The sequence below is a fragment of the Notamacropus eugenii genome, chromosome 2 (assembly GCF_028372415.1).
Source record: "Notamacropus eugenii isolate mMacEug1 chromosome 2, mMacEug1.pri_v2, whole genome shotgun sequence".
Taxonomy (NCBI): Eukaryota; Metazoa; Chordata; class Mammalia; order Diprotodontia; family Macropodidae; genus Notamacropus; species Notamacropus eugenii.
This window is the reverse complement of record NC_092873.1, coordinates 338,521,550-338,547,969: the sequence shown is the minus strand read 5'-3', so window position 1 is coordinate 338,547,969 and position 26,420 is coordinate 338,521,550. Positions and strand designations below refer to the sequence as shown.

The following is a 26,420-nucleotide window of genomic DNA, read 5'->3' as shown; positions in this document are numbered from 1 at the left end:
TGTATATCTGGGACAAACAGTAGAGATGGACAATAAACTGAGCCTAGAGTTGGATAGGAATAGAGCAGACTCAGTTACATTTGGGAAATTGCGACATTCTTTTATTGTGGACTCTTTTTAATACTGACATTTTACCAGTGTCACTCTATGGGAGTGAGAGGTGGAAAACAGTCATCTCTGAAGAATTAAAACATAAAGTGGAGTTTATTAAATAAGGAATGATGGGTTTTCTTTCACAATGTGACTAATATGGAAATGTTTTATACAACTGCGCATGTATAACTAATATCAAATTACTTGCCTTCTCAATGTGGGGGATGATTTGGAACTCAACATGTTAAAAAACAAATGCTAAAAATTGTATTTGCATGTAATTAGAATAAAAGAAAATATTAAAAAGAAAAAAAATAAGAAATGATATGGTCAGACCTGCCCTTTTGGAAAAATCTCTTTTGTTGCCATAAATGGAGGCACCTAGATGGCTCAGGAGATAAAGCGCCAGACAATAGACAGTTTGTAATGCAGACCTGCAGCTAAGGAGAAAGACTCAGTTATGACATACTTACAAATGTATGGAACTGAATCTAGTCATGCTTTCTTTGGTAATAACAACTTACATTCACATAGCATGGTATGCTTACACTCTATTTCAAAAGTATTATTTCATTTAATCCTTGCCAGAGCCTTGTGAGGCAGGTAGTGAAAGAAAATGCTGGATTCTAAGTAGACGGTTGTTGGTTCAATTTTCAGTTCTACCTGTGTGTCTTTAGGCAAGTCCTCTCACCTCTGTGACCCTCAGTTTCTTCATCTGTAAGATGATGGAAAGTTGATAAAAGTAAACTTAAGTTCTAAATCTAAACTTAAGTTCTAAATCCTGTGATTGCCAGTTCCATTTTACAGTTGAGAAAACTGAAGCCCATAGAAGTTAATTGCCTTGCCCAAGAACACAGTGGTGGACTCAGGACTCAAACCTAGGTCTTCTGATTACAGAATTCTTCTTTTCCACATTTTCCAAGCCTGCTAGTGCACAGTTAGCATGAGTATTAATTCTTTTCTCCTATACCACTGTCTTAACTTTACAAAACTGAGACAAACATCCAGAAAGCCATCTTGCAATATTGCCCTACAATAGGGAGTTTATCCTCTATAAATATGAAGCATCACAATTCCATTATCTCTTCATTCCCTACATCCTCATTCCCATCATCCCAGCCTCATTTACCAAATCCCTCTCAGGTTATTCTAATTCACAACACCATCCTGCCCCATGATTCTGGCATATACGCAGGCACTTTTTCTCCCTCCTCCTGCCACTCCATCCACTATCCTGAATATATGAGAAAACCATTCCAATGGCTTTATCTTAACAATTACAGTGGATTAATATTCATAGCTGAGTAGACAGGACCCCTGGAAGCCAATTCTCTGGCATCTGTATGCAGGGGATACATATCCAATGAGAGCTATCAGCCATAGAGAGCTGGAGGGGAGGAGGAGGAGGGGTTGAGAGAGAGTTCTATCTATGGGCTACACCACTGCTGGGGTCTAAACAGTGATTAGTAACACCTTATCCATCCCCTGGCTGTGTGTTGTGGGAAAGAAGGCAAAAGGATAACAATAGAAAGAATGTACGGGCCGTTGGGGATCTTTCAATCTGACTTACTCAGTTCTCTAATTAAATTATCAAGTGTCCCCAGGCATGAAACACCATGAGCTCAGAGAAGGGTATCTCCATGGAGGAGAGTGTTGAAAGGTGGGAACTTAGCCATTCAGAATTAACCCAGCAGGATAGTATAATGAAGTTGGTTCCAAAAGGAGTCCAGAAGGGTCATGGCTGTGGAATCCAGCCCTAAGTCAGGAAGGAAGAAAACATTCTTTAAGTATCTATTACCTAAACCAGACACTGTGATAAGTGCTTTACAAATATTATCTCATTTAATCCTTACAACAACCGGAGGAGGTAGATACAACTATTATCCTCATTTTATAATTGAGGAAACTGAGTCAGGCAGAGGTAAAATGACTTGTTTAGGGTTACACAGGTCCAGATTTGACCTCGGGTCTTCCTGACCCTGGCCAGATCTCTATCCACTGAACTACTTAGCTGCCTCTCAAACCCTGAGGCATTATCTCTGCATATCCCCTACGAATTTCTGTGCCTAGAACTGTAACCATTTTCTTGAAAAGCTTTGATCCCCAGGGCTAAATTGTGTGGAAGTTGGATGCAAAGCTTGGATATAGTTGTGTACATTTTGGAGAATAAAGAATAGGAGTAAATTAATTGATCTCCTATTAACTTCAGTCAAATGCTAGTATATCTTCCTTTGGAATGCTCTCATGGACTTAAGGCCAGCGTATAGAATGAAGATTTTGGAGTCAGGAAAAGTGGCACAATGATTAGAGCCAGGACTATGAAGTCAGAAAGACCTGAGTGAAAATCCTGCCTCCCAGGATCCCTGGACAAGTCAATCTCTCTCAGCATTAGTTCCCACATCTATAAATGAGATTAATAATAGCATCTACCTTACAAGGCTGTCGTAAAGATCAAATGAGATAATGTATCATAAAAGTACTTTGTAAATCTTAACGGGCTATACAAATGTTAGCTCTTATTATCTTCTCTTTAGCCATCAATAGAGATCACAAGGGAAAATGGAATCTTTCTAGTAAAGCAGAAATCATCTGAGTGTAATGTAAGCTTTACTGGTCCTCTCAGCCTCCTTGCTTCTGGGAAGTCTAAGATTTTTCAGAGCAGATGGATGGAACATCAGAAATCTTGCTCTGACGTTTTTGGTTTTGTTTTTAATAGAAGACTACTGTTCCTCACTGGAAAAGATGTGTCCTTAAATTAACTCAGTTTTGGTAAGGAGAAGTCACATCTTTGGGTTTTGTATTCATAACCTCAGAATCCAGTACATTAACCTTGCACATAGTAGGTACTATTTAAATGTTTGGTCAATCTATTGAATTAAAATTTTTTAGTTTTTTTAGAGGCAAACAGGGTTAAATGATTTACCCAGGGACACACACCTAGTAAATGCCTGAGGTAAGATTTGAACTCAGGTCCTCCTGACTCCAGAGCTGGTACTCTCTCCACTGCATCACCTAGCTTTCTCTAAATTAAAGTTATTTTTAAAGTCCCCCAGGAGTTTCAGAAGTAGCTCTGAGAAATATAGGTCCATATTATGTAGAGATGAATACTAGTTTACCAAGTAACTGAGTAAGGCATTTTAGTGTAGTGAAAAGAAGGCTGACCTATCACCCAGGAGACCTAGGTTCTAGTCAGCTCTGCCATTAACTGGTCATGGAGCCATGGGCAGTTTATCACTGGACTTCCATTTCCTCTTCTATTGGACTCGATAAGGTTAATGTCCTGTTCTAGCTCTGACATTCTAAGGGAGTACATAGAAGCCTAGATATTTGGTGGAGTTCCCAGGTCTCAGTTGAGGACAGCACACACTGTAGAAGTATAGACAGATGAAAGAAGGTAGAGCCTATGTTATAGGGTAGGAAATGGGTGGAAGACTGGATTTCCTTGAGCCAGGGCCAAAAGAGAACCAACTTAATGGAAAGCGAACTTGTCTCAAAGCCAGTACAGTTTCAACTAGAAATCACAAGGGGGCAAGGAGGTACCTGGGGTCCAAAGAGACAAAGAAACTTTGGGCCAAAACTGAAAAATTAAGAAAGATACAGAAAGTAACAAAGAACGTTAGAACATAGAGTGTTAGAGAAGGGACCTTAGGGGTCACCTAGTCTAACTCCCTTGCTACTGACCTTCAAGTCCCAACTAAAATCCTACCTGGCACAGGAAGCCTTCTCTAACCCCTCTTAATTCAAGTGCTTTTCTTCTTTTAATTATTTCCTATTTATCCTAACTTTGTATATATGTTGTTTCCATGTTGTCTACCCCGTTAGATCATAAGCTCCCCCAGGGCAGGGATTGTATTTTGCCTTTTTGTATTCCCAACATTAACACAGTGCCTGGCACTTAATGCTTAGTAAATGTCCATTCATTGATTTTTATCAAGGTAGCTCAGTAGACAGAGTGCCAGGCTTGGAATCAGGAAGAACTAAGTTCAGATTTGGCCTCAGACACTTGTTCTGTGACCCTGGGCAAGTCACTTAAGTGCTGCCTGCCTCAGTTTCCTCATCTGTAAAATGGAAGTGGTGATATTGCCACTTACCTTGGAGGGTTGTTGTGAGGATACAATGAGATAATACTTGTAAAGTGCTTTGCAAATCTTAAAGCACTCTACAATCGCTAGCCATCGTTAATGTTGCGGTCATTTGAAGAACAAAGAGAGAAAATAGGTTGCCTAAAGTCTTGTCTAGTCTATTCAGTCATGTCCGACTCTTCCTGACCCCATTTGGGGTTTTGTTGGCAAAGATACTGGAGTGGTTTGCCATAGCCTTCTCCAGCTCATTTTACAAATGAGAAAACTGTGGCCAAAAGGATTATGAGACTTGCCCAGGCTTACACAGCCAGTAAGAGTCTGAGGGCAGATTTGAAGTGAGGAAAATGAGTCTTCCTGATTCTCAGCCCAAGGCTCTATGCACTATGGCACCACCTCACCGCCCCAGAAGTCACACAGCTGTTTAGTGGCTCTGCAGGAACCACAATCCAGATCTTTCACTTTCCCAGAATACCTCATTGCCTCCAGCCCTACCCAGGATTGCTTGAGAGAAAGAATGGGGAAAAAGAGTAAAGATAGACAATGCCTGGGTACAAAGGTATGGCATAACTTTTAATTTGAACCAATAATTGTAGCCATGGCAGGACAATTGAATTCTGCATGACCTGAGCTAGTTATGAATTTAAATAATATTTATACTAGAATCTCCTAGCTTTATGCTTAAGGTCATTTGCACACCAAAAGGTCTGCATGTGCATGTGTGTGTGGGTATGCTTGTGTTCTTGTGTGTGTGTGTGTGTGTGTGTGTGTGTGTGTGTGTGTGTGTGTGTATGGACTCAACTGCTCTACACAGGATGGGGGAAGGGGATACTAAGAGAGAAAAAGAAGCAAGGAAGGGTTCATAGGATCATAGATTCAGAGCTAACTGGCAGCTTGTCTGTCATCTTATGCTTTTCCTGCACTATTTTTTTTAATCCTGTGTGGGATAGATATTGTTATCCTCATTTTATAAAGGAACTGAGGCTTAGAGAGACATCTAACATTGTGTATTAGAGCACCAGACTCCGTCTCAGGAAGATCTGGATTCCAATCCTACTCCCAATACATTCTTGCTGTGTGACCCTAAAGTGAGTCACTTAATTTCTCTAAACATTGATTTCCTCATTTGTCGGGGAGAAAGAATTGGCCAAACCCTAGATTTCATAGGTAGAGGGAGATTTTGGTAGGGCTCTAACGATGCAGCATACGCAACTTGGTGTCTTAGCTCTAGGGAAAACTTAAATAATTTGCCCGTAGTCACCATTTCTCAGACCTTGAACACAGGTCTTCTCCTGTCTCTCATCTATAAAATGAGGATAATACTTATACCTATATGGAAGAGTTGTTCTGCCAGTCAGTAAGCATTTATTAAGCACCTACTTTGTACCAGGCACTGTGCTAAGCACAAAGGATACAAAAAGAGGCACAGTGTAGTCCTTGCCTTCAAGGAACTTACAATAGAATAAGAGACATGACAAGCAAACAATTATATACAAAGCCAGCTGTATGTGGGATAAGTATTAGCAAGTGGGAAGGCTCTAGAATGAAGAGAAGGTTGGAAAAACTTCCTGCAGAAGATAGGATTTTAGTTGGGACTTGAAGGGAAACCAATGGGCTTCCTAAGGAGGGAGAACATTTCAGAAATGGGAACCACCCAGAGCAGCTGCCAGAACAAAAGACAGAGAATCTTAGAACAGCAGGAAGGGCAGTGTCACCAGATCAGAGATGATTGGGTGGGGGGAGATGGGATGTAAGAGTGTAGAGAGGAGCTAGGTGGCAATTCATCTGAACTGTACAGAAAACAAGGGATTCTACAAGACAGAGGTGAGGATGGAATGCATGCCAGCTCCTAGAGCAATATACACATACACACACACTCATACACACATGTATCTATATGTATATAATATATATGTTATGTATATTTACTACACATGACTCCCCTTCCTATGTTCTCGAATATATATAGAATCCAGTCAAACTGGCCTTTGACTGGGCCTTGGTGTCCCTCACATAGGATATTCCATTTCCAGTCTCCATGCTTTTGCCCGGAGTATGCCTCATGCCTGGTATGCATTCCATAAAGAAATTTGAATGCCAAAAAGAAGATTTTATGTTGGATCTTGTAGGTGATAGACAACCACTGGAGTTTTGTTTTTTGTGGGGTTTTTTAGGGGGGTGGGAAGGTGAGATGATCAGACCTGTGCCATAGGAAAGTCATTTTGGTAACTGAATGAGGATGGACAGGAGTGAGGAGAGACATGTGGCTAGGAGAACAACCAGCAGGTTATTGCATTAGCCCAGGTATGAAGTAATGAGAACCTGCATTAGAGTAGTGCCAGCGTCAGAGGAGAGGAGAGGGTATATTCAAGAGATGTTGAAAAGGTAAAATCCACAGGACTTGGCAACATGTTAACTATGGGGGGGGAGGGAGGTGAGAGATAGTGAGGAGTCAAGATGACATCTACCTGGGGATAGTACCTTAGGATGGGGACTTGAAGGATGATGGTGCCTTTGACAGTAATAGGGAAGTCAGAAATAGCAGAGAGTCTAGGAGAAAAGATAATGAGTTTAGTTTTGGACATGTTAAGTTTAAAATGTCTACTAGACACCCAGTTCAAGATGTCTGAAAGGCAATTGGAGATATGAGACTGGAGGTAAACAGGATGGGTAGATTTGAGAATCATCAGAATAGGGATGGTAATTAAATCCATGAGAGCTGATGAGATCACCCAATGAAATAGTATAGAGGGAGAAGAGAATGTCCTGGAAGGAACAAAGCTCTATAGTGCACCTATGGTTAGTGGGCATGACCTGGATGAAGATCCAGCAAAGAAATCTGAGAAAGAATAGTCACATAAGAAGAGAACTAGGAGAAAATGCTATCTCAAAAACCTAGAGAGAAGAGAATATCAAGGAGAGGGTGATTGAACACAGAAGTGGTACATTTATGGGTAGTAGCAATATCTGTTGTTCTGAGGTTTAAAGGTCAAATTTTGCACAGAGGTCAAGAAGGATGAAGATTGAAACAATGGTCACTGGATTTTGCAACTGAGATCATTGGTAACTTGACGAGTTCAGAAGGGAAGAGAAAAAGTGGAGGCATCTATGGTAGACAACCTTCTCAAGGAATTTAACCACAAAGGGCAGAAGAGATATAGAATGGCAACAGAAGGAAGGATCGAGTGAGGGTTTTTTGAGGTTGGGAAAGACATGAGCATGTTTGTGGACAGGAGAGAATGAGCCAGTAAACAGGGAGAGATTGAAGATAAGGGATAGAGTAGGTATGACAGAGGAGGCAATTTGTTGGAGAAGACAGGATGAGATGTGATAGCTTGCACAGGCAGAAGGCTTGGCCTTAGGGAGCCATCTCTTCGAGTATGACAAGATTGAAGGCCAAGATCAGAGCAGAAGGCATCTGAATGATGTGAGATGAGGAAGAAGGAGTTCACAGCAAATGATCTCAGTTTTTTTCATTAGGCAAGGTGCTCAGCAGAGAGGGTAGCAGAAGGGGGAGCCACAGGAAATTTGAGAAGGGATGAAAAGATTTGAAAGATCTGTTGTGAAGAGTAGGATAGGAAATTGACATGACAGGTATAAAAAGATTGCTTAGCAGCAGTGAGGGCCCCATTGAGATTATTTAACATAAATTTGGAGTGGACCAAGTCAGAAGAGTTTCAATCAACAGCAGATGGTGAAAATGATCTAAGGCTGGGGATTGGTGTGGGAAAGTTGGCCATACAATAAAGGGGCCCTCAAGAAAAGGACAATGTAGAATTAAACTGCTTCACCAAGGGGTCAAGATGGACAATATGGCTAGTATAAGGGCGAGGGTCTAGGAGAGGACTGAGGGGTGAAGGGATTGGAGGTCACAGTGTGGACAAAGAGTAGAGTTTGCCATGGAAAGGCAGAGGGAGAGGTGGCAAAGCCAATAGATGGTGATCATATAAGGGAATCTCTGAGTCCCTGAACCCAGTAGTACATTTATGGGTAATAGAAATATCTGTTGCTCTGAGGTTTAAATGAGGTAATAAATAAAGCCCTTATTGGTCCTTTTATTCAATCTACTGGGTGAAAGGCAGCATGAGAAGTGCAGGGGTTATACACAAAAGACCAGTCAGTCCCTACCTTTCAAGTACTTCCATTTTTCTTAAGATCTTCATACCAAAATTTAAGTATATATACAGTGCTAGGCACTGTACTATGGGGATACAAATGTAATGCAAGCAAGGCAGTCCCTGCCTTGAAGCAACTTCCATTCTAATAAGGTAATTAAGACACTATATAAATGTGAGCTATTATCATTACTTATCCTGCTCCCTAATTTTATAGATGCAGACACTGAAGCCCAGAGAGACTTGGGTGACTTGCCTGAGGTCACAGAGCTATGAACATTAAAGCCAGATTACAGACTCTGTTCCTCTGACTGTAGTAAAACTTGACCCTCTTTCCATGGCACCACACTTCTCTTGGCTTTTGGCAGGAGAAAGATTTCTCCTTATTAGTCTTTCAGTGATGGTGGCATTCTAAGAGGAGGCTTTAGGACCTAAGACAGAGGTACTGAGGTCAGAAGTAATACCAGTAATAATTGCTATTTTATTTTTATTATTTCATTTAATTTTTATTTAATTTCATGCAGCCCTTAAAGATTTGCAAAACCCTTTACTTATGTTATTTCTTTGATCCTCCCACAACCCTGGGAGTTCAGTTCAGTTGTTCAGTTCAGTTCAGTTGTTTCTCAGTCGTCCCCAATTCTTTGTGACCTCGTTTGGTGTTTTCTTGGCAAAGATACTGAACTGGTTTGACATTTCCCTCTCTGGCTCATTCTACAGAGGAGAAAAGTAAGGCAAACAGCTTAAGTGACTTGCCCAGGGTCACACAGCTAGTAACTGTCTGAAGTCAGATTTGAATTCAGGAAGGTGAACCTTCCTGACTCCAGATCTGACACTCTAGCCACCAGACCGTCTAGCTGCCCAATGGAAGAAGCTAACCTAGGAGACAGGTGCTGTAATTACTCCATTTTACAGATGAGGAAACTGAGGCCATTAGACTAAATGTTTCTTGAGAGCAGAGGCTGTCTTCTGCCCAGTATATAGTGGGCACTTAATATATGCCAACTGACTGATTCACTGAGGCCAAAAGAGGTTAAGTAATTTGCCCACAGTCTCACAGCTACTAAGTGTCAGAGGTAAAATCTGAGTGTAGGTATTCCTGATTCCAAGGGCAGCACTTTATTTATTGCCACTGCATACCACCACAGTTTGTCAAGCCTCTGTCCAGGGCTACTCCCTACCTCTAATGCCCAGGTTACTAAAAGAACCTGGGAGAAAAGAGAGGGAACTCTTCAGGAAGAAAAGGGAGAAGAACAGAGTGGATGAGCATCCTCTGCAATTCCCTGGAGCCCTGTTGATGGCAAGAGAACTGACATATAAAAGACCAACAGCAAAAAAAAAGAAAAAAAGAAAAAGAAAAACCCCCAGCCTTGGTAAAAGTGTAAACAAAAGAGACATTTGTGAATCAGTTTCTTTGAGAGACTCTTTCTAAAACTCTGTAACATTCACCTTATGGGAAAATCTGAAAAGGATTCAACTGAATTTGTCCTTGTTAAACTAACATTAAGGATGTTTAACAGCTGTCTCATGCACATCACATTAAAATTTGGAGCTAGACTTGACAAACTAATGGTTTTGTTTGTCAATGGGGAAATGAATAAAAGAAGATGGAAAACAAGAAAAGAGGAAAATTTGTTGGTGGTCAGACTTTTAAGGGCTATAATGAGGCTCAGTGAGTTTCCAGCTGGGATGTAGACACCCTCACTTGAGTCAGGGATTCTAGAGTGCCCAGTATTGGTCCCAAGGGGAAAAGAATTCAGGTTTGGGATAAGTACAGTCCTGTGTCTGTACCACTCTACCCTCTCAGGTACCTGTTCATCCTCAGGGAGAGAAGAGATGTCATTAGATGGAAAAAAGGCAGGTTTGTTGTTGTTTTTTAATCCCTCCTCAGAGGGGGAAACTGAGGCACCGGAACAAGATCTATTAGTTCTTGACAGGAGATATGGATTGAATCCAACAGTCCATTTGGCTAATAATCCCCTATGCATGGAGCTTCTATCTAAATTATCATCATTAATATCTACTATGCCCTTGAGGACAGAGAATACATCTTCATCTTTTTATCTCTAGACCCTTACATGGTACCTTGTATATATAGTAATAGGTGTTTAATAAATATTTGTTGAATTTAATTGAATCAAACCATCAACTACATGATGTTATACAAATAGTTAAGTTCATGTAGGTCAGGCACTATTTAGTTCAGCAGTCCTTTAATATGTGAACTCATGTTAAATATAGGGACTTGTCTGGTCCCAGTTAATGTTCCTGTTCTCTCTGTTAGGAATTTTTGAAAAGTACCAGGGGAAGCATTAATTCACAGCATGAGATTTCCCCCCAGTGCTTTTCAAAACTTTCCATGCTAAAAGGTACCTCATATTGGGAATTCAGGCATCACCTTCAGGAGATAAAATTCCATAAAGAAGGTGAAATTAGTGGCCGGACATAACCCAATCCTCCCCCATCCAACACACGCATACACATCTATTTTTGATTCTGACATTCAGGGACCTTGTAGAAGGTGTGACTTTCACTACAGGCAAAGAGGGACCATGGGAGGAGAAAGAATTGCGGGACATTGGCATCAGTTATAACAGGGCTGGGCCTCAGACATAAGGTGAAATTAAGCAGATGTGTCTCTCAGCCCTGCAGAGGTTAAGGAACACCTAGACATAGAGGAGGGGTCGGTAGGTATCTTTGCACTTGGATTTCCTTGACTCAGAAATAAGGATTATGCTCTTCATCCTGCCTTCTTTCATGGTTGTGAGGATGAGAAAAGATAACGTCTGTGAAAATGAATTGAAAATGTTAATGTTCAATATCAATGTGAGGCATGATTATTTTAGCTTTATGCCCTTCTCTTATCATTTCTCATCAGCTCACTCTCTCTCTCCCTCTCTCTCTCTCTCTCTCTCTCTCTCTCTCTCTCTCTCTCTCTCTCTCTCTCTCTCTCTCTCTCTCTCTCTCTCTCTCTTTCTCTCTCTCTCTCTCCGTTTTCCTTCCCAGCAAGTCCCCAGAATTCTCCCCCTCCCCGGCCCCACACTGCATCAGAGGGAGGCTTGGGGGTGACCCTGACAGAATCTCTCAATCAGTTCTCTGTCCTCCTCAGAGCCATCACGCTGGATAACACCCTAGTCATTCTGTCAACTGTGGCTCCTGACGCTGGCCGGTACTACGTGCAGGCCGTTAATGACAAGAACGGGGATAACAAGACCAGCCACCCCATCACTCTCACCGTCGAAAGTAAGCACAAGGCCTGGGGACTGGACTGATAAAGGAGTGGGCCATTCAATCTTCAGGAAAGAAGCTGGGGAGGGGGAGTTAATTGGGGAAGAGGTAGACTGCAGAAAAGTCTATTCATCTGGCTCGAGGGTATAGAGGGAAGGTAGGAAGAGGTCTACCTCCTGAGCAGGAGGGGATGGGAGAGACAATTTGCGAAAGAGACAGCCAAGGGGCTGAGCTCTTGACATTGGCTCCCTTGACAAGTGTAAGATCCTAAGGTTTCATCAAAAGAGGCACCAAGAATAATGAAGCTTGATGGAGGTTCTTAGCCAGGCTTCTGGGAAATTGGGCGTAGTTGCACAGTGAGTTTGTACTGTGTGCATGTGCACATGTTAACTACTAAAGCAGGGGTTCCTAACCTTTTTTTTGTGGCAAAGACCCCTTCCTCAGTCTAGAGAAGACTATTTCTCAGAATAATTTTCTAAAAAGATAAAATAAACTACATAAGATGGGGGGGAGGGGAACAATTATACTGAAATAAAGATGTAATTTCTTTTCCATCTATTGACCCCCTGGAATCTATCCGTGAATCTTTGGGGAGAGGGGGGGAGTCTGTAACACGAGTTAAGAACCCTGCACCAACATCTGGGACCAGAGACTGCCATCACTTAAGCAGTAAGAGAGAAGGAGGTGGGGAAGCATGTTTTTAAAGAAAGATATTCCTTGCTTCTACTACAGACATATAAGGAAACCTATCTGCCCTGAAGAACGCAGCCCAGGGTATTGTTCTCATTGACAGGAATCAATCAACAAGTATTCATTAAGCATCTAATGTGTGACAGGCACTGGATAGACAAAGACAAAAGCAAAACAATCCTCCGTCTCAAGGAACTTACATTGTAGCAGGAACATGACATTTATTTTTTATATGTGTATGTACGTGTATGTATATACACATGCAAGTATATGTGTGTACACATGCAGGTATAAATACATACATGTACACATGTGCATATATGTTTTATATGTGTGTGTATACACATATACATATATGTGTGTTTGTATGTGTTGTTCAGTTGTTTTCAGTCATGTCCAACTCTTTGTGACCTGATTTGGGGTTTTCTTGGCAAAGATACTGGAGTGGTTTGCCATTTCCTTTCCCAGCTCATTTTACAGGTGAGAAAACTGAGGCAAACAGGATTATGTGCTTTTCCCAGGGTCACACAGATAGTTCTGAGTCTGAAGCAAGATTTGAACTCAGGAAAGAAAGTCTTTCTGACCTCAGATCCATCACTCTATCCACTGTAATATATAATATATATACACACACACACACACATACAAACACATATATATGTATATATACATAGGTATATTCACACATATATGTATATATACACATGTGTGTCCATATACACATAAATATATGTATATATGCATATTTACACATCTGTATGTATTGTTGGAATGGGTACATACATTCACACACACAACATACAAACCAGATACAAGGAAGGTAGGAGGACATAGAAAGTATTAGCAGTTGGAAAAAATAGGAGGAGTCAAATCTTTGAGCTAAGCCTTGAAGGAAACTAGGAATTACAAGAAGCAAAGGTGAAAAAGAAGTAAATTCCATGCTTTGGAGACAACCAGTGGAAAAGCCCAGAGATGAGAGGCAGAAGGTCATATGTGATGTATAACAAGAAGGCGAGTGCATGTGGACAGTAGAGTACATGGAGGGGAGGAATGAGTAGGAAGATTGGAGAAATAGAAAGATAAATTGAGGAGTTGATCCTAGAGGCACCAGAGTTTACAGAGTAGGAGGGATCAGACCTGAGGTTTAGAGAGATTACTTTAGGAGCTATATGGAGGATACATTAGAAATCAGAGAGATTTGAGACAAGGAGATTAATTAGAAACTATTTCAATATACCAAAGTAAAGGAATTGAAGATTTGAAGGTATTGTCCATGTGAGTGGAGAAAAGAGGATTTTCGTCATGTGGGAGATATAGATGTTGGCCAAAATGGATCTACTGATCAGACATGTGGCATGAGAGTGAAGAGTTGAGGATGGCACCCAGATAGTGGAACCAGATGACTAGAGGGACCGTGGTGTGATTGACAGTAATACGGAGATTCAGAAGAGGGGTAGGTTTGCAGGAAAGTTAGTGACTTCTTTTTTGGACATAATGAGTTTGAGATTTCTACAAAGCATCCAGTTCAAAATGTCTAAATAAGTAATTCATGGTATGAGACTGAAGCTGAGGAGAGACACTATGAAGGTCTAGTCTAGGAGTCAGACTTAGAGATAACTAAACCCATGTTGCAGTCATTGAGGGACTGTAGAAAGAGAAGAGGATCCAGTACAAAGCTTTGGGGTTTGCCTTCAATTAGGAGATGCAGCACTGGTGATGATCCAGAGAAGAAGACTGAGCAAGAGTGGTCAGACAGGTAGAACTGAGGGCAATATCACTAAGAGAAGAAAAATCACCAGAGATGAGAGAGTACCCAAGAGGAGAGGGTAGTCAACAGTGTCAAATGCTGAAGAAAAAAATGAGAAGGGTGAGGATTGAGAAAAACCAATTTGAGCTCTCAAGCTGAATGTTAAATGTTCAGTGTGAGCATTTTACACCTCAGAAATTGGCAAAGTCAGGGTTTGACTTATTGTTTTGTTGATTGTTTTAAGACAGTGGAAAAAAATGTTAATCATGGAGATTAAACTTAAAAGTGTGTCCTGTGTTCTTTTTTTTTCCCAGAGAGCTAGTTGTTAAACATTTACCATCACATTCATGAGAAAAGGTCACGAGAGTTGGCAACTAAGAGATCATTGGTAATTTGGAGAGAGCGGATTCATTTGTAAGATGAGGTCACAAGCCAAACTACAGAGGGTTGATTAGTGAGTGAGAGGAATTGGAGGAAAGAAATGTAGACAGATTCTTCAAGATATTTGCTGGGAAAAGAGAAAACATATATAGGAGGATAGCTAGTGAGAATGACAGAATCTAGTGAAGAATTTTTTTAAGTATGGGAAAGACTTGAGTGTTTTTAGGTGGCAAGGAAGGAGACGGTTGATAGAAAGAGATTAAAGATCAGGAGGAGAAGAGTAATGAAAGGTGGAACAATCTTTGGTAAAGACAGGAGTAGAGGGGATCAAAGGTTCATGTAGACAGGTTAACCTTGACAAAGAGAAAGCCCACCTCTTCAACAGAGACTTAAGTAAAAGAGGAGTTAATGGGAGATGTTGTCAAGAGTTGTGAGGAGAGTTCATGGGCAATTACCTCTATTTCCTCAATAAAGTATGTGTCAAGATTCTCAGCTGAGAGATTTGGAGGATGGGGTGTTATAGGAGACTTAAAGATGCACTAGGTTTGGCGAATGGGCTAGAAATTCAATTAGGAAGGATTTGAAAGATTTCTTCTCTCCAGTGAGGGACATTAGATAATACAAAGTTGTGGCAAACCTAATCAACACAGTTGTATGACTTCCTCTAACTCTATTCAGCAGCATGTGAAGAGGAGAGAAAGAGGTGAACGGTAGGAGTAATCAAAGATTGGGGTTTGCAGAGAAATGTGTAGCAATAGGTGAAGAGAGCAGCATGTTCAAGAGCAAAAGATAATGTAGAATTTTAAAAGGTTAACTTAAGGGTTTTCCATGGTTTTGAAAGGGTCGAGATTTAGAGAATTATGAAAAGTAAGGCAATATCTTGGGAAAGAACTGAGGAGTGGAAGGTTTGGAAGTCATGGTAAAGATAAGGAGTAGATGTAGGATGAGTAAAGAACAAGGAGAGATGGATAGGGTAAAGGGTAAAAACAGGAGATTGATAGGGTAAAGGAATAACAGAGTTATTGACCATAGAAGTGGAACACTTGTACATGATGGAAAGGTCAAAGGGTGTTGCTATACCTGTGAGGAGCTGAGGAGGAATAAAAGAGTGGGTCATGGAACTGACCAATTGGGAGGTTAGGGTGCCTGAGAAAACATCAATACGCCAGTTAAAGTCTTCTAGTATAAGAGCAAGAATTGGGCTGGAGAGAAAGACTGTGAACCTGGCACTGAAGTTATTGGAAAGAAGAGAGAATAACGTGGCTATCAGTAGATAACATCCACAGAATCTGGTTTGGATGATAAATTTTAATATAGTAAACCTCAAAGGATGAGAGTTTTCTAAGTGATGGAAGCAGAGGGAGAGTCTGGAAATGACAGAGAACAGGAAGCATTCTGACTCCCCCTTTGAGATGAGTATATCAGAAGGTATGAGAAAGGAAAGGTATAACAGTTATTGGAAAGGATATCCAGGGAGATCAGTGTCATCTTGGGGGATTCAGATCTCTGTGAGCTCCATGAAATGAAAGAAGCATGAGAGGAAGACATCTAAATTGAAGGGAAATTTATTAAATATGGGCTAGGAGATAGAAAGGGCAAGCACATCCAGAGTGGGACCTGGGAGGTATAGGATTAAGGTGGATGGAGATGAGGGGAGGGAAAATGGAAGTGGGGGACGTAGATTACTCTTACATAACCAGAAAATCGCCAACACCAAGGTTAGAAGAGGGAGAGTGGGGTAGGATATTACTAGTTAGTGGGGAATGAATTAGGGTAGTGTATCAGTAGATGGAGCAGTGCTGCTGATGATTGCTGGTGAGTAGAAGGTTCCAGGTCTCAGATCAACTTGGGAGTTCTTAAAGTTATCATGATGTCAACACCATTACAGTCTGAGTGCAGCTGGTCAAAACATCATATCCCAGGCTGTTCTGACTCCTATATCCAACTCCAGTAGATGGGTAAGACTGATGGAACTCTACCTGCTGCAGGCATGGTAGACATGGGACAAGGAGTCAGACCTAGGTTCTAAGCCCAGCTCTACCAATCAATGCCTGTCGAACCTTGCACAAATCCTTTTACTTCTCTAGGCTTGGGTTTCTGTATCTGTAATACAAGAAGATTGGATTTCATGCCCTCTAAGACTCTTTACTGTTTTAAGGCCCTAAATGACCCTTGCAATCATTAGGCAGGATCTTTATGCAAATATTATTCAATCCTGGATCTCCTCATTGACCATGAGCAGAGCCTCTCTTGCTCACTGGGAAAAATGGTGGACAACTGAGTCTTGGAGGGAGGGATTTGCTTTCTCCCTGAAATAGAGAGAATCTGGGAGAGAAGGTGAGGAACACAGGGACTGGGTTAAGGGGAAAGAATTAGAAATTAAGATAAGACCAAGCCAGGAGTCAAAGAAGCGTTCAAGACTCTGGGGATGGTCTTACCTAGACCTTTTTCCCATATATCTACGTGGTAGATCCCAGGAACTCTGATTCCTTATCCTATTCTTAATGTCTAGAAAGATGTGATTGACTCAAGAACCATGCCAGGAAGAGGTCAGAAGGAATCACTAAGTAAATTTGATATGGGGCACAACGTTTCTTTCTAGCAACAGAGCAGCTGCAAGCTGGAAGAACCAGATGTTCACTTTTCTCCACATCTGCACAACTCCTGCTTAGAAAAGCAAATCTCATTAATCATCCATGGTTAGGCTGAGACTCCAGATAATACCAAGAAAAAGGTGCAGTGCCCATTGTTTCTGCATTCTTGGCTGTCCCACCTCTGGTTTCCATATTCCTACAAACCAGGAGAAACTTATGAGATAGCCTTAGGATGCTAGGCTCTGCAATCCATGATTGTCCCAATCTCCCACAGGAATTCCTCATTATTCTAGAATCTATTTGCTTATCCCAACTCAGGTTACTTGGAATCTAAACCAATCCTTCCTAGAAAAGATGCCCTATAACCAGAAGAACCACAGCATCCCCAAATTGGAAAAGACCCTGAGAACTATGTAATGCTACTGGTGCCCAAACCCAAGTAAAGCCATACAGTTTAGCATTTTTTAAATCGAAATTATAACATTTTTGGAGCTAAAAAAAAAAAACTTTGGAAATCATCTCATTCCTGCAAAGAGACATTCTCTTCTGTCTAATTTGCTTCCTGCCCCAAGAAAGGAAATTTTTCTTTCTTTTTTTTCCTCTGATCATGCTAGGGCAATGATGCAACTTTGATTTCTAACTTCATGGGTTTAAACTGAAGGAGATTACTTTTTCCTTGAATTTCCCCCTGGTCATTCTACTCTTACCTGTCATGGAACAAGAGCCAAATACAATTGGTGGGGTGGAAGTGGGGGTGGGAGGCGGGATGACAAGAAAATTGAGCTGCATAAAGTGAGAAGCCAGTGTGTACACCCCAATGCACTGACTACTGACCAACCTAACTCCTAATCTTATGTATCTCTGCTAACCCTGGACAGGAGTCAATGAAAGAGAGTGAAGTTACCCAAGGTACCTTCTGCCCTTCAGACCCTGGGAGGCATCAGAATCTGCTTTTCATGAGAAGTTAAGCAGCTATACCCTCCCACCCAAATATAGATGGAATAAAGGTATTCCCAGCTTAGCTGTCACAGGCAACTTTGCCCCAAGAGAAAAGCACTCATCACAACATCTCCCTACTGTTCCTTTCCTCCCTAGAGCCCTCCAACAACTCAGAGGAGGCAGGAAAACCCACTTAAACCCCTCAAACCCCAACTGACAGGCACAAGGATAAAGCAGGCACTCCTATTGTAACTTGCAAACCAGATTTCTCTGTTTTCCCAGTTCCAAGCGCCCTTTGCCTCCTTCTCCCACTCAGTGATTTGTGTTGGATTGAGAGCAGAATCAGCCGATATTTTTTTAGCTAATTTCTCCTCCCACGAATGACTACACTTCAAAAACCCTGTTCCTGTCACTGACAGAAATCCTCCAGACTGCCTGCCAATTTACAAGGAGGAATCATCGCTTTTCCCACTACCAACCCTGTCTGTCTCCTCGCCATCACCCTCTCTCTCCCCCTGTATCTCTACCTCCTCCCCTTCCTCTTCTACCTCTCCTGCCCTATCCAGAGCAGCTGTGATAGCCCATCCCAGCCAATCCACTCTCTGTCCCATCTTTAGCCTTCTCCCATGGTGATAAGGCATGCTGTTCCCAATTCCTGGAAAGGCAGCCCAGTGTGCCCTGTTAGCCTGGGATTGTGTCTGTTTCATTGGGTAGAGCATGTCCAACTGTGCTTCTGCTTGATAATGATAAGAATATATGCAAATTTCTCATCTGCATAACTCTGTGCCCCAGACTTCCTGTCATCACAGAAGCCCTAGGTTTCCATAGGTCTGACATTCTTACCCTGACCCTGTGTGGACTTATCAGTGGCTTAGAATTCAGATCCATCACCTCCTCCACCCCCAACCCCTGGCCAGTTCTGGTTGGCTCCAGGCCAACTTTAATTTGCAGTAAATCTCTGAGGCTCTAGCTTGTGCTGACTTCACAATCCCAACTGCAGGAGAAATTTATTTGGACACTTTTGCCCATGTCATTGCTGCTGGCAGGGCCTGGGTTATCATGACACACTCCCCAGCCTCCTAACTCTTTTCTGCTGAAGACCAGGAGGCTTCAATGAAATCGCAAATGAGTTTCGAGCTAGAGAAGACAAGAATCTGGGTGAGCTATCGTCACATGCTCAGTCACTCTGTCTTTGCCCACATGTAGGGTTTTATGCTCGACGGGTTAATGATAATTGCTTGCATTTAATACTTGAAGATTCACAAAATACTTTCCTCAAAACAATCTTGTGAGGAAGTTAGTGCAATGGGATTCTACTCCAGTTTTACACAGGAGGAAACTGAGGCTGAAAGAAATGAAATAATATGTCCACAGCCACATAGCTAATAACTGTATGAATCTGGGTTCTAGCCTGGATTTTCTAATGCTAAGTACTCTTTGCACTGCAGCCATTGTTTGATCATGGACCCCTGGCAAAACCTCTGGACCCCTTCTCAGGATAATGTTTGTAAATGCATAAAATCAATTCTATAATTATATAGGATGACAAAGGGAATCAATTATATATAGTTATCAAAAGATTTAAAAAAACAATTTCACAGACCCTAGGTTAAAAACTCCTGTACTACACACTACATGATTTCTGGTGTTTTTCCTCTCTGGGTTCCTTATACCACCACATTCTCTTCCTGTCACATGTGAACTTTTCAAGAGTAGAGTAGATATTCAGTTCAATAAATGTTTGTTGAATGAAAGAGCTTTTTGACTAGATGTGAACCCACAGATTACTTTGAATCTGGGGTGGCTTTTCTGAGGGCCCTGGGTGCAAAGAAGAACCCACGCTATTTGAACAGATAAGTATATAACATTAAGGTGGTCGCATACATAAGAGGGACGGAAAGACTACCAAGTGTTCTAAGTTCACTTGAAAAAGAGAGGAAATGGAGATTTAAATTAAATACTTTTAGCCCTGGAGATGAAGGAAGGCTTTATGGAAGAGGTAACACCTGCTCTAGGCATGAGAGACAACCTGAAAGAATGTAGAGAACTCAAGAGAGGAGGAGGATGAGATAGAGGAGGAGCTAGTCTTCCAGTGTGCCTAGAATGCAGTGTGCATGGGAGGAAATAATGAGAAATAGGACTGAAAAGGATTTCAATATTTAGACTAAGGAATCTATAGAGTTTTTTTTCCAATTTCTAGATTCATTCTCTATCCCCACCAGCTGATACAGTACCTTGCATATAGTCAGCATTTCAAAAGGTGTTTAGCAAATTGAACAGAGTCCTCAATGCCAGTTGAGTCCTCAAACAGGTCACTTGGTTTTACCCTGGGAAAAGTTATTTTCTGAAATCGAACTGTGTCCTTACCCTTGGGCCAAACATCTCAAAAATACATTAATTTTGGTCATCAGAAAAACTAGGTGGAAGAGAAATTCTTCAGAACAGCCTATCCGCATTTCAGGGAAACATGTTCACATAACATTTAGTCAGGTATGTTATCTCTATATCTCTTTTTTTCTCATTATTAAATTTTATTTTTAATTTATGGAATGAAGCAAGCATTTCCATAATCTAATAAAATAAAAAGATGGTTGCACAGGAAACTGCAAATCCACTATACACAACTTGCTATTTCTTTCAAATATACCACAACATTATCATGTGAATTTCTTTATTTTCTTCCCTTCCACCTACCCCTGCCCTAGAGATGGCTACCATTAGACACAAATGGGGTGGGGGTGTGTGTGTATATATATAGATAGATAGATAGATAGATAGATAGATAGATAGATAGATAGATAGATAGATAGATATAGATAGATATAGATAGATAGATAGATAGATAGAGATAGATAGATAGATAGATAGATAGATAGATAGATAGATAGATAGATATAGATAGATAGATAGATAGATAGATAGATGGATAGATTATATATATATATATATATCCGTATATATACACACATATCTATATATATATAATTATTCCATATATACTCCTTTTTTATGAGTTTTTTCTCTGGATGCAGAAAGCATCTTGTGTCTATAGTTAATTTAGGTATATATATTAGTCAAAATAACTTATTCATTCAAAATTGTTCTTTTTTCCTCAAAGTCGTTCTTAAAACAGTATTGCTGTTACTGTATACAGTATTCTTTGGTGCTACTCATTTCACTCTTCATTATTTCATGCAAGTCTTTCCACGTTTTTCCAAAATCATTGAAAAAAATTGCTTTGACTTACTATCAGGGAATTAAACCCTGGTTTCCCTCGTGACAGGGAGGGGTACTCACCACTAAACTAGCAGTGAGTACATATTCAGTCTCTCCCTTTCCATTGGCTTTCTTCCTTTAGCACATAAGCCATAAGTATTTATCAAGCACTTAGCATGCACTAATCTAGGCACTGGGGTTACAAGACATAAGTGAAGCATCCCCTTTGCTCCAGGAGCCTTCCTTCTAAAGGAGCATACAGCATGCACACATATAACAAAATAAATGAGGTGTTGGGCAGGAGAAGGAGGCAGGAGCAGCTAGAGGAAGGCCTTACTTGGAGGTTTGGTTTGAGCTGAGCTTTGAAAGAAGCTAAGAGTGTTAGAGGCAGACATGTGGAGGAAATGCATTCCAGGAATAGGGGGGTGTGCAGACTGGGGAGAAGCTTCTACAAAATCACTGAGAAGCAGGACAGAATGCTGCATGCAAGGAACCATGGGAAGGCCAGTTTCTCTGGTGGCATGAAAAGAGAACAAAAGGAAGTGATAAGAAGAACCAGATTTTTAATTAGTTTGGAGTCAGGTTGGTGATTTTATATTTGATTTGAGAGGTAATAGGGAGTCACTGAAGTTTATTGAGCGGGGTAGTGGCGTAATCAGACCTGGGTTTTACAAATATCACTTTGGCAACTGTGTAGAGGATAGAATGGAGAATATTGAAAATAAATGTGCGTGTATGTGTGTGTATGTGTGTGAATATACTCCATTCCTCTATTTAAAAAATAATAATAATCTGATCCTGCTTTTTCCTTAGGCTCCTTGTCATCTATTGTTGCTCAGTCATGTCCAACTCTTTCCAACCCCATTTGGGGTTTTCTCAGCAAAGATACTGAGTGGTTTGCCATTTCCTTCTCATTTTACAGATGCATAAACTGAGGCAAACAGGGCTAAGTGCCTTGTCCAGATTCGCACAGCTAATAAGTGTCTGAGGTCAGATCTGAACTCAAGTCTTCCTGACTCAAGGTCCAGCACTCTATCCACTGCCCCATCTAGCTGTCCTTCCTTTTTCTCAATAATCTATGCTTACTGCCTTCACTTCTTCCTTTCACCCCTCTCACATTGTTTCTGATGTTGTTCTTTGTCATCAAAGACCAATGACATCAGGAGGATGATGTTTTGACTTGCAAGTGAATTAGATTTAAGTGAGGCAGAGCTGTGCCTCGTTATCAGGCCCTCTTTCTTCTGCAGTGTCATCAGAGTCCAGTGGCAAGATAGGTGAGGACGACTGGCGATGGCTCAGGATGCAGTGGGAAACCTTGGCCTTTTTAAGCTAAAGTCTTTCCCAGGTCTCAATATGTCTGAGGCAACACCATTCTTTTGTAACTACTCTCTCCAAGGTCACCAGGGAGCTCCCGTTTAGCCTTCATTCTCCTTGTCTTCTCTGCCTTCATGCTGATTCAACCACCCCCTTCTTCTGCCTTTGCTTTATGCTACTTTTCCTCTTTAGGTATTCCTTGTTTTTCTCCTTCACTGGTTCTGCTTTTTTCTCTAACTCCCTAAGTGTGGCCGTATTCCAAAGCTCAATCCTTGACCCTCTGCTTTTTTCTATAAATTCTCTTTCCCTCTTTCATCTCACCTACTCTTGTGGTTTTGACCATCACGTCATGAATAAGTCTCAAATCTATGTCTGCATCTCTAATCTCTCTCACAAGCTGTAATTCCACATCTCTATCAGCCAGACAGACGTGTCTGCTTTGATAGTTTCCACTATCGCATCAAGTTCAAAATAGCTAAAAGAGAATTCTTCATCTTTCCCTGCAAATGGCCTCCCCCTCTGACCCTTCTATTTCTCTCAGTAGTACCAGTAAGTGGTACTGTTCAGATTTGCTGAAAAAGGGAAATATCAGACTGTCAACAAACCCAATGATTCTTCCTTGAATATTGCCTCTCGGTTTCCATCCTTTCCTTTCCATTCCATAATATCCTAGACCAAGCCCTCATTATTTTCTGCCTGGACTATTGGCAACCTAACTGGCTTCTCCGCTTTCAGTCTCTTTGCTCTCCAGTCCATGCCCACAGCACTGCCAGATTCCTGGTCTCAAAACCCCCACTCTTATCGTGTTATTTTCACTCCCCCTTTCTTACGCTAAACTCTTCTCTGCTTTTGTACAGTTATCCCTTCCATAACCTTCTGGAAAACCTGTGTAAAAAATTTTAGCCCTCCCCTCATACCAGAGAAGAAGTCTGAATTATTATGGTGTTAAAAGATAAAATATGTTGATATTATATAGTACTATCCATTTATTTTATGCATTTCTGAGTTTCTAAACTTCTGTATCATCTGCTGGCCTTCACATGTCATCTGCGACTTCCACAAAACTCCCCCAAAATTCCCAGTTAGTTTCTTAGGTCGACCCTCTATATATTGAAACTACAATGGGAAAGTTGCAATATGGAAGGGATGACTCTATAAACTATATAAACTTTCAATACCCCTCCCCTGCTCACCGTATCCTGGGAATAAAATCTAAACATTTTATGCTGGTATTAAGGCCCTCTGAAATCTTGCCTCAACCTGTATGTACAGTCTTTTCTTCTGCTGCTATCCTATGGAAACCCAGTCATTGTGGTATAAAAAAGAAAAGCATTGAACTTGGAGCCAAGAGAGTTGTAGGTTCAAATCCCACCTTTGACACTAGCACAACATGAGTTGACAAGTACTTTTAATGGAAAATAATTAAGCTACTTTGCCCTTGTTTCCTTATTTGTAAAATAATACAAAATAGTACTAGTAATACTTAACCTCACTTGGTTGCTGTGAGGTTCAAAAGTACTTGTCATTCCCCAGCTCAGGAAGTTCCAGTGGGTCCCTCTGCCTTTAGGAGAAATGCAAAATCCTGTTTGAACTTGAAACACTTTACTATTTAACTGCAGCCTGCCTTTTGTAGGGCTTGGTGTAACACTACTCTCCTTTACACACACTATGTTCCAGCCAAACTGGCCTTCCTCACTGATCCATATACGTGAATTTCCATTTCCTGTCACTAGGCTTTTGTCCAAACTGTGCCCCATGTCTGAAATGAGCTTCCTTCATATTTCTACCTTATAAAATTTCGAGTTTCCTTCAAAGCCTAACTCTAGTACCACTGCCTACTTATCCTGATTTATGCCCCCCTCACCCAGAGTTACTAGTGCCTTTCCCCCTAAAAATTATTTTCTATATTTAGTATTTCTCCTTCCTTCTGGTTTCTCTTCCTTCAAGTATCAGCTAAAATCCCACCATCTACAAAAAGCCTTTCTGCCTTAATCTAGTGCCTTCCCTCTGTGATTATTTCCAGTGTATCCTGTATGTATCTAGTACAAACTATGTACAAACAAACATAGTTGTTTGAACATTTCCCCCCATATTAGACTGTGAACCCTTGAGAGTAGGAACTGTTTTTCCCTTTCTACTTATCCCCAGTGTTTAGCACATTACCTAGCACATAGTAAGTGCTTAATAAATGTCTGACTGACTAAGCACAAGGGATACCAAGAAAAAAGCAAGCCGGTCTCTGCTCTCAAGAAATTCTCCTAATGGGGAAGACAATGCTTTATTTTCCTATCAGTGCCAAGAACGGGTCCCTTGCCCAAAGGGCTGCTCAGTCCCTGCCAGTCCCCATGGTGCCCCTTTCCCCTCTGTCCCAAACCCAGGAAAGGTTGTCTGATGATGTTTGACAGGGGAATGTTTGTTTTCCCCACAACTCTCTGGGCATACTTCAGGAAACCCATCCATTGACCCCAAAGGAAAGCATGGCCCAGTGGCTCAGACCACTGCTGTTCCCTCCACGTGCCCCACCGCCCCACATGGGCATCTTTGTATGCCTTGGGAGTGTGTTGCTCTTATCATTCTTGCAGAAAGGTATCCACGGCTCTGTAAAAACAAACATTATGGCCCCTGAGTCCTCCTATAGCAATTGTATTTTTTAATAATGTCTGAGCTAGCCATCTTCTTGGTCCTGTTTACTCCTTTCTCCTATTAGCTGCTGCAGGTTAGGCCCTAACGTATCCCTGTAAGTAATATACGACTGAGAGAACCCTTTTATGGATTCAGCTTTCAGTCTGTTCCCTCTTTACAGCCCCTACGTGAGGCTTTTATATTGTTGTAATTATTTTGGTTTATATTCTTCTTTTCTATTCTCCTGTCATTTTATTCCATTTTTTACATTTTATTCCCGTTCTTGAGATTTCCAGGAAGGCTGAAACGCGGGGCCTGACGTCCTCTTCAAAGCAGGACAAACATATGTCCACAATGCCAGGCCACTGCTGTTCCTCTAAATCCAGTCTCCAGGGAATGTGACTTATCCTCTGGGGAGGCAATTTGATCCTGCCTGTAGAAAGCAGTGTAGAAGGAGTGGGGGAAGTCATACCATCTGTTTTTTCAACTAATACTGATTCTACTGCCACAATGGCTCAGATCTCACCCCTAACACTTAATACCTGGCCTTGAACAAGTTATTTAAAATCCCTTGGCCTCAGTTTTCAGATCTGTAAAATGAGGACGTGCTTTCTGAAGATTCTATTATCTATGCTGCTAGGCTAGATTTGAATTCAGAGAATCTGGATTCACATCCTAACTCTGACCCTTACTACTGATGTGACCCTACAGTCTATTCCATGCAATGCATCACTCTAGACATTAGGTGTCTATGCAAAGATGAATGATACTAGCCCCTGCCCTCACATTCTTTTCACATCTAAGAGATTAGGTGGTCCTGGTCCCTGCCTGGTCCCTGGCACGTGTCTGGACACCACCTGCCAGGGATGGCAAATGAGGAATGAGATTGGTTGGGGTAACTAAGATAAAACAGCATTTGGTTGGGTTTGCCATAGACCTTTGTCATTTCTTACATCCTTGATTCTAGTGCAAAGAGAAGATTGTTTCTGAAGCAGCACAAGTTATAACACTGGAGTGAGCCAAATGCCAGCAAATACCACACTCCACAGTGACACCCCGGGGAGGAGACCCCTGGACTAAATATCAACCCTGTTATTGTACTGTGCCTCCCAGACACGAGAGTCTATCTTCCGTGATCCCACTGTGCACACATACACTGACTCTGACCACATGCTTTCTCAGTGCCAAGGACAAGCCCATAATGAGAGAGAGAGAGAGAGAGAGAGAGAGAGAGAGAGAGAGAGAGAGAGAGAGAGAAGAGAGAGAAAGAGAGAGAAAGAGAGAGAGAGGTGATGTGCTCTAAGTAATATGAAATCTGGAAGATAACACAGAGTAGAGGATGGCACTTGTTGCCAGGAAGGGTTCAGTAATAACAACAAACAATGATAACTAACATTGATCTAAT

The 26,420-nt window shown here is 41.3% G+C and overlaps 1 protein-coding gene across 2 annotated transcripts in view; it reads left to right on the top strand.

The window, feature by feature from the left end:
- The window catches only part of SDK2 (sidekick cell adhesion molecule 2), a 434,613-nt gene that overhangs the window by 275,024 nt on the left and 133,169 nt on the right, over positions 1-26,420 (top strand). For both annotated transcript variants that reach the window (XM_072645578.1, XM_072645577.1), the window contains exon 5: positions 11,394-11,527. In XM_072645578.1, the coding sequence (XP_072501679.1) occupies positions 11,394-11,527 (134 nt within the window). The remainder of the gene's footprint in view (positions 1-11,393; positions 11,528-26,420) is intronic.